The 9,029-nt window shown below is 42.4% G+C and overlaps 1 protein-coding gene across 1 annotated transcript in view; it reads right to left on the reverse strand.

The window, feature by feature from the left end:
* Window positions 1–8,045, reverse strand: part of CDHR2 (cadherin related family member 2) — an 83,285-nt gene extending 75,240 nt beyond the window's left edge. The window contains exons 1-2 of the mRNA XM_083180135.1: window positions 8,025–8,045; window positions 2,187–2,256 (exon numbers count right to left, since the gene is read on the reverse strand). Coding sequence (XP_083036261.1) covers window positions 2,187–2,256; window positions 8,025–8,045 — 91 coding nt within the window. The remainder of the gene's footprint in view (window positions 1–2,186; window positions 2,257–8,024) is intronic.
* Between the last annotated feature and the right edge of the window lie 984 nt (window positions 8,046–9,029).

Genomic DNA, 9,029 nt, shown 5'->3' on the forward strand with positions numbered 1-9,029 from the left:
GCAATCTATTCAGATCACTTAGAAATATCCCTCATATTGCCCCGTGTGTATGCCAACATTTCATCTTGTTGCAGCACTGTATCCAGACAGATTGACTATTCTGCTACTATTCTGACTATTGACTAAGCCACACATAAAGAGGCATCATATTAGCGGTGGTTCCTTACCGCTGCTAATAGGTTCATCTGTGGCTATGCTATTAGCTCCGATGACAGCGTCAATTAGCCCATAGCCCTGCTATCCACTGTTATATTATGCCCCATTACAGCAGGGACCATTTTTGGACAATAAAAACAGAAGTTAGTTGTATATGGCAATAAAAACCATCAAACATTGGGGCAAGGGTGATAAAGAGAGATAAATGTCCAGTCAATCAGCTCCTTACTGACTTTTCAAACCCAGCCTGTGCCATGGCAGTTAGCAGGTGATTGGCTGGAGCCAATCAGCTCCTACCTGCCATGTCACAGAATGTGTTTGAAAAATGTCAGACAGGAGCTGATTGGCTAGGAAAAAAGACCACCCTAGGGCGGTCTCCCCTTGGAGTCTTGTATCCATTTAGGATTGCATGAAAAGCTGTGATCTCCGTTGGGAGGGGTGGGTGGAACTTTCTCCACTTTAAGGAATCACGATGTCTGTGGAAAGCGATGTATATTTGTCCCAAATAAGCAATTCTCCAAGAGGTGAGGAGATAAAGACGGCTGGTTGGATCCAAAAGATGCACAGTGCAGCGATGGCAATGAGGGGCCTTGAGAGTAGCAGCTCCAACGCTTTTCACTGCCTCTAGGGGCAGCTTTTTCAAGGATATTGGCTGATTGGCTGGCTGTTTATCACTCACAGGGGTAGATTTATGAAGCAGTGATAAGGGAGGAGAAGTGATAAAGTGCCTGGTACTTTATCTCTGGCCAATCAGCTTCTGACTGTTAAGTTACAGGCTGGGTTTAAATAGGTGCTGATTGGCCGGTGATAAATTACAAGGCACTGTATCACTTCTCCTCCCTTATCACCGCTTCATAAATCTACCCCTCTATTTGATCATTTTTGAAGCTTAGAGAATCTGGCCCCTTATCACACTTGCATTTATCTCTTGTTAAGGCTTAATACATCTGCCCCATTAATTGCAATATCTGAAAAGACATAGATGCTAAAAGGATAGAGCCCTGGGTGGTATGAGCTCCCATTTGTTACACTTTTAATAGGCTTTTATTCCAAGGGGACCAATTCTACATCTAGAATTGGAAATTTATATGCAAGTGGAGAACTGATTTCAAGTAAACAATTATGTTAGGCACAATTTTGGTGTATTATACTATCAGTAGATTACCTGGAGGTTACCAGATTGGGATGCAGACAGCACAATGCAGGACATACAAATGGCTGGACAGACAGTACAATGCAAGACATAAAAATGACAGGACAGCCAGCACAATGCAGAACATACAGATAGTGGGACAGACAGCACAATACAGGACATACAGATGGTGGGTCAGACCGCACAATGCAGGACAGACAGCACAATTCAGGACATACTGTACAAATGACTGGACAGACAGCACAATGAGGACATACAGATGGTGGAACAGACAGCACAATGCAAGACATTCAAAGAGCAGGACAGACAGCACAATGCAAGACATACAGATAGCAGGACAGACAGCACAATGCAGCACATACAAATTCCGGGACAGACAGCACAATGCAGCACATACAAAGAGCAGGACAGACAGCACAATGCAAGACATACAAATTCCGGGACAGAAAGCACAATGCAGCACATACAAATGGTGGGACAGACTGCACAATGCAAGACATACATAGAGCAGGACAGACAGCACAATGCAGGACATACAGATACCAGGATAGACAGGACAATGCATCTCATACAAATGGCGGAACAGACAGTACAATGCAGGACATACACAGAGCAGGACAGACAACACAATGCAGGACATACAGATGAAAATACAGACAGCACAATGCAGGACATACAAAAGGAACAGAGAGACACACCACAATATAGGAAATACAATTGGACTGGGAGGTGGGGCAGCACAATGCAGGACATACTGTACAGATGGGGTATGGGTTGTTAGGTCGACCATGTATGCATCTAATAAAGTATTCCTTGTTTTGGTTGAGAGATATTTTATGTGCTTTTAAAAAAATGTGAAATATAAATACAATGTCACCTTGAACTCCACCATATGAAAAAAATGGCATCAAGAACAGGAACCAGAACATTCTTCCAGCATGTGAAGTCTGTAAACACAGAGGATAAAATATTACTTATTTTTTGTACTTCGTAATATTGCATTTGTGAGAAGGCCAGTGCAGGACGAAATCTCAAACATAAAATATATTTTAGAATAGAAAATAACACCCCACAGCCCCATAAACAATATGCAATATTTTAAACAATATTGCTCATTTTCCCCTTGTCACATCCACCATTGCGTTTACCCAAAACCCCTGTGCTGTACTCAGCCCTAGGCTCTCTAGCCGCACTTATAAAACCATGGCGCTCACCTCTGTTTATGCCCCTGGCTCCGGTGGGGTACATGTGGCCGCATTGTCATTGCGTGGTGACACTGGTGCTATGTGCTCCGCTTCTATGCAGGGTATGAGTGGCGTGCCGCCATGTTTGTTTGTGCCTGGTTAGCTCTCTGACTGAATGCCGGCGTAGCGCAGCTGCGTACATCCAGGCCGGCTGTAATCTGTCGCCCTCACTGGCGGGCGCCATCTTGTTGGTTGCCTCTGCCTCTCCTGTGTGGCTCCGCCTCCCCAGTCAGATTGCCTGACCAATCACCGCCCAGTCCACCTGTTAAGTACTGACTGACCAGGCTAGTCCGGCAGTCAGTACAATGATCTCGATCATCATTGCTCCCGCCTGGCTCTGTAGCTTTCCACTACCATCCTGAGCGTCTCCACTGAAGATCCCCTGCTGGTTGTCTACTACTTCACGTGCCAAAGGACTCACTGCCGCCAAAGAGGACCTGCCAAGGTTAGCCCTCTCAAGGGGCCTCGCCTTGTCTTTATTCCGACGGTTACTTCCACGGTCACCTCTGTCTGCAGCCACGACCATACTCAGCAAGGACAAGTCTTCTTCATTTATTCCAATCATCCAATTCCTCATACAATCATCCAATCCTCATACAATCCTCATCCAATTCGTTATCCAACCATCCAATCTTCATCCAATCATTCAATCCTCATCCAATCATCCAATTCTTTATCCAATCATCCAATCCTCATCAAATCATCCAATTCTTCATCCAACCATCCAATCTTCATCCAATCATCCGATCCTCATCCAATCATCCAATTCTTTATTCAATCATCCAATTGTCATCCAGCCATCCTATCTTTATTCAATCATCCAATCTTCAACCAATTCTTCATTCTTCAAAACCGATTCTTCATTTACTACAATTCTTCAAACAATATTGCAATATTCTTTCAAGTCCAAGCATCAACATCTTCTACAATAATATATTGGACTATTGACTTTTACTTTCATATCTGCCATATATATTTCATGCCATCAGTATCATTGTCTTGCAATATCTTTATTAAATCTATTTCATTTTACATTACTTGTTTCACTCCATTCTGTTGTGGATGCAACCCCCATACGTTAAAGCACCCAGCCTACGTTACTCTGAAGCTGGTGCTTCTAAAAACATGACACCCCTTCTGAGCAATATTATTTAAAATATTGCTTAGTGTGTATGCTAAATATCACCATACATGCACGCTCTTTAACATTGCCTGTACAGATGAGGGAGAGCATTATTAATGAGGGCAGAGAGAGAGAGAGAGACAGAGAGACAAAGAGACAGAGACTAGCATAGATTATATTGTAGATAGATAGATAGATAGATAGATAGATAGATAGATAGATAGATAGATAGATAGATAGATAGATACTTGAAGCAGTATGCACACCAAAGTCACTCAACCACAAAGTGCTGGAGCCACTTAAATACAAAAGTTTAAGAAAAAAATTAGAAGCCAGCACATCCAAAAATAGGCAAAATTATTTTATAGTGAAAAAATCATTTTCATCAAAAGAGCATTTCCATCAGAGAAGCAGATGGTGGACACACCAAAGGAAAAACACAAATTCCGTGTACAAAGGAGTTACCACATCCATCAAGAATATACATGGTGGTTCGATGTTTTATTACCGTCCTCAGGAGCATAAGTTACTTTTTCACTATAAAATAATTTTGTCTATTTTTGGATGTGCTGGCTTCTAATTTATATATATATATAGAGAGAGAGAGAGAGTGAGTTGGCACCCCTATTTTTGATCACCACAATTAGATCAATGAAGCCTTAGGTCATTTCACTCTAGCATACAGTAAAAAATCCATATCATTTCATATGTTTATTAAAAAGTCTTTTTCCACACAGTGGTAGCAGTTATTCCAGATCTTTTTTAAATTTTATTGAGACATCTCAGACACTTGGAAACAGTAGAAGTTACCCAATGCGTTTCGCCCCTTAACGAGACTTCATCGGGGGTTAACTAAAAAGTTAATAACATACAATTGTAAACATTAAAATTGTTACCAAAATAGAATTGAGTGTTTCTTAAAAAAATCATTTTAAAATTGGACTTAATTATAAGCTAGTACAATACTTGTTCGGCTACATAATTCATGATTTTATTAACAAGATACATAGAAAGACTTCAAGCAAGAAGATGAGAACAGGTGAACAGAAGTGGAATGGCAACCAAATAATATATCATTTGAGATGACATATAATTATTCAATGGATTACATACCGGCAATCATCTCAAATGATATATTATTTGGTTGCCATTCGACTTCTGTTCACCTGTTCTCATCCTCTGTTCACTATATATATATATATATATATATATATATATATATATATATATATATATATATATACTAATTTATTTTTTAAAACCTCCCCAGTCATGTAAAACTGTTGTATGCAGGGGAGCCAGGTTATCTTACTCTGGATCCCAGCAGTGGGTTCACATTTAAAAGCAGTGTGCTACTGCATTGTGCTGTGTCCCTTCTGTACTAGCTAAGTCTTAATAAATGCATTTCTCAGAGGAGGTGTGGCCATGCTGAGCCTACCTGAACATCTCGGGACCGCAGCAACCTTCCAGTAATACATCGATAAAGAGAGAGAGAGACGGCTAGTACAGAAGAGACAGGGTCTGAATTCAGCTTCTTTCCCCATGAGCAGGCATGGCGATGCCTACTCAAGGTGGGCAACTGACACACGATGTCACATGACGTCAGCATCCGCCCTCAATTCGGTCGATTGCGGACTTACTTTTCAGAGTGAAGGCTGACCATCGAATGATTTCTCATCCGTTTGGCCGCATGAGAGGGGATGTGTTCACATACACATCCTCTTGCATGCTAGCAAGGGGATTTAAAAAAAATGTCATTGTGGTGTGTGTGGTGTGCTGCACTGCAATTCAAAACACCATATACTACTGTCAGTTCCGTGTGTGATTGTTCTGCCTCCATGGTCCACGCAGTGTTATACAAGCCCCGTCCATAAAAAAAAATACAATATAAAAATACATTTTGCTGTTGTTTATTTTTTTGGCGTATACTGCACCCCAATAGTATACACCATAAGTTCCGTGTGTGATTGTTCTGCCTCCACAGTAAAAATCCAAATCTATTTTTCTGTTCTTTATTCATTGTTTGTGTGTACTGCACCCATAGTATACTGTCAGAAGTTCCATGTGTGATTGTTCGGCCTCCACGCAGCGTTATACAAGCTGCGCATTAAAAAAATAAAAATAAAGGTACTTGTTTAGTTTCATGGCAGCAGATAAAGCGCATGCGATTTGCATCCGATTTGATGTGCAATGCGATTTAGTACCTATTCATAACCCCACTATCCACTATGGCATGGAGTTAAATTTATATAGTGTGGCGAGCGCAGCGAGCCACCAAGCCCAAAGTGTGGTGAGCGTATCGAGACCCACAAGGGGACGCGGATTACTTTACATGTATTCCGTGGTGAGCGCATCCCCTTGCAGGGCTCGCTACGCTCGACACGCTTCGGGCTCGGTGGCTCGCTATGCTCGCATGCGATATCTGCCGCCGTGAAACTAAACAAGTACCAAAATAAAAATAAACTATTTTGCTCTTTTTTATTGTTTGTGTGTACTGCACCCCAATACACCATACTGATACTGTCAGAAGTTCCATGTGTTAATAACCAGTCAGCTTGCTGCAGACCTTGGCCTAAATTGAATGAAAATAACATTGGGGGTTATTCTAGTTCACTCTTTCTGACAAATTCCTTCTTAGATGGACAAAACCATGTGCACTGCAGGGGGGGCAGATGTAAAATGTGCAGAGAGTATTTGATTTGGGTTAGTTATTTTGTTTCTGTGCAGGGTAAATACTGGCTGCTTTATTTTTACACTGCAATATAGATCTCACTTTGAAGTAAAACCCCACCCAAATCTAATTCTCTCTGCACATGTCACATCTGCTCCACCTGCAGTGCACATGGTTTTGTCCATCTAAGAAGGATTTTGTTAGAAAAAGTGAACTAGAATAACCCCCATTGTGAGCTGTAAAGTGGTCAAAATTGTCTCGAAAGGGCTGGAAATTAATGTTATTGAGTTTAATATTACTTTATGGACAAAAAACACAAATATTATGCGATTTGGGTGTTTTTATTTACTATTTAAAAAAAAAATCCAAATCCAAAGCCTTTCACTGCTGTTTGCCAAAGCCAAAGCCAAATCCCGGTGACGAATCCAAATCCAAATCTTCGGCTCATCTCTAGTTATGATAGAGAATGATCTTTATAATGTGCTGAATATTAAAGTGTTGTTTCAGAGAAATGCTTGAAATGGAAATGTGTGCTTTTCAAACAGAAAAGTATTGAAAGAAAATATTGTGGCAACAAACAGTTAAAAGCTGAGTGAACTGAAATACCTCATGGACATGAAAAAAGTATTGAAAGACAAATTTAGAAAAGTTTTTAAAAGGAAAACAGTATGTAGTATAGGGACAAATGCACTAAGCGTCAAAACTTTTAAAATGGAGAGTGATAATCAACCAACCAATCAGCACAGTCTGTGTCATGGCAGGTAGAAGCTGATTGGTTGGCTGTTTATCACTCGACATTTTCTCACTTTGAAGCTTAGCGCATCTGGCCTTTTAGGGAGGGTGTGTGATGCTGGGTTGCCTACTTTTAAGTCTCTACTTCGGGAGAAGCCCGGAGAGGAGAATGTCAGCAGCACTTCGGGGGCTGGGGCTTGAAGTAGACGTCATCAAGCCCCACCCCACAGTACTGCAAATCCCACAATTCGGAGGTATTCGGGGAGGGGGTGAGGATAAATGATGGGATTTGCATCTTTAGCCCCCCCTACCCCCAGAAGCCGCAAATCGTGGGAAATGAACGCTGCCGCAGGGCAGATGCGGGGGTCCCGTCGGTATACAGGAGTTTTTCCCACCTCACTGGGGGGCCGGGAGGGGGACCTGATTTTTGGGAATCTCCCGGCCATTCCGGGAGGGTAGGCAACCCTGGTGTGATGTCAAATCCAATCTCGATCAGCCTGTTTCTTTCACACCCTTGGGGAAGGGTCAGGGTTATGCACAGGCTGCGAAGTCTCAGGAAAAATCATTTGATGGTTGTCATGGGTTTTAGAAACACTTTCCTACCTCACAAGTGTCTCTCCAGGCTTGCTCTGTGCTGCACACCAAGGAAGGTGAATCCTAATACACATGCTGTTAACCATCCTGTGTCTGGTCTGCGCGTCATACTGTAGCGCTCTCTCCTGACTCTGCTGTGACTGTCTCACCCTGTGATACTAAATTCGGTCACATAATAATTTCCAACCAATCACAGCCTTCCTGTTGTGACATCATAGACTCTAGCCAATCCCCGTGCTACTCTCCCTATAAGTATAGCGGGTTGAGCCAAAAATAGTAAACCATCGATCGTCAACAACAACTCTCATTATCTATAGTTCATTGCCTGTCTGTGTCTTCCAAGATACTTACCTCTTCTTCTTCTTCATCCATCGATGATCATCATCGGACATCAGTGGTGACATCCTTCAGCTACTAATGATTCCTTCTCCTACCGGTACCACTCCTGTAATAGACTCTACTTGGGTAAAACCGAGTCCAAAGACTCCTACAGTTATTACTGTTTCCTATTACTCCACTCAGGCCATCCCGAGTCCAAAGACTCTTCAGTTTTTATTGTTTCCTATCCTTGAAGTCTAAGACTCCTCACAGTAATTACCATTGTCTAAATTACTGTTCAATAAACTTGATTTTATTCCTGTTTCCTCCATCACTGGTCACGCCTTCGGGCTCTGGACTCTGTACCCACACAAGAGGGTATCCACATATGTGGACAAAGCTCCTAATGTAATGCAATGTAAACTGTTATATGACTGACAGTTATGGTTAATCCCTTTGAGAAGTGTGAAACATTTTGCTCCAGAAATTTGTGGTGGTTTCACATGAAATGGGTACATTAACAGAAACCGGAGTTATCAAAACAACTACTAACTGGAGTATATGCAGGTTTCTGGAGGGACGCATCTGGTTGCAGTTTTGAGACTTTATTGTAGGTTGCACAAAGTTCCCCTTAACTTTCTCATTAAATATTGAACCAATTCCGTGACTGTTTTAGCCATATAGCCAATAGGTCTACAACCACAAAAAAGAGAGAGTGTCGGTCGCACTGGGAGTGTAAAGGCCCATACACACTGGGCGACTTTGAGCTGAAAGTCGCTCAAAATAGCAGGTTTGAGCGGCTTTCAGCGCAAACCCGCCCAGTGTGTATAGCCCGGCGGTGATTGGTGAGCGCTGCTGCGCACTCCCACAACATCTTCAGGATGGCATTGCATAGCGCTCCGCTATGCAACTCTGTCCTCCCCCCCTCCGTCGGCGCCGGGCAGGGGGAAAGCCGCTCAGTGTGTATGCACTGAGTGGCATTCCCCACAGCGATGAATGCTATCATCGCTGTCCATACACGCTGGGCATAGACGCCCA

Source organism: Crinia signifera, chromosome 4, assembly GCF_055691185.1.
Source record: "Crinia signifera chromosome 4, ASM5569118v1, whole genome shotgun sequence".
NCBI classification, from domain to species: Eukaryota; Metazoa; Chordata; class Amphibia; order Anura; family Myobatrachidae; genus Crinia; species Crinia signifera.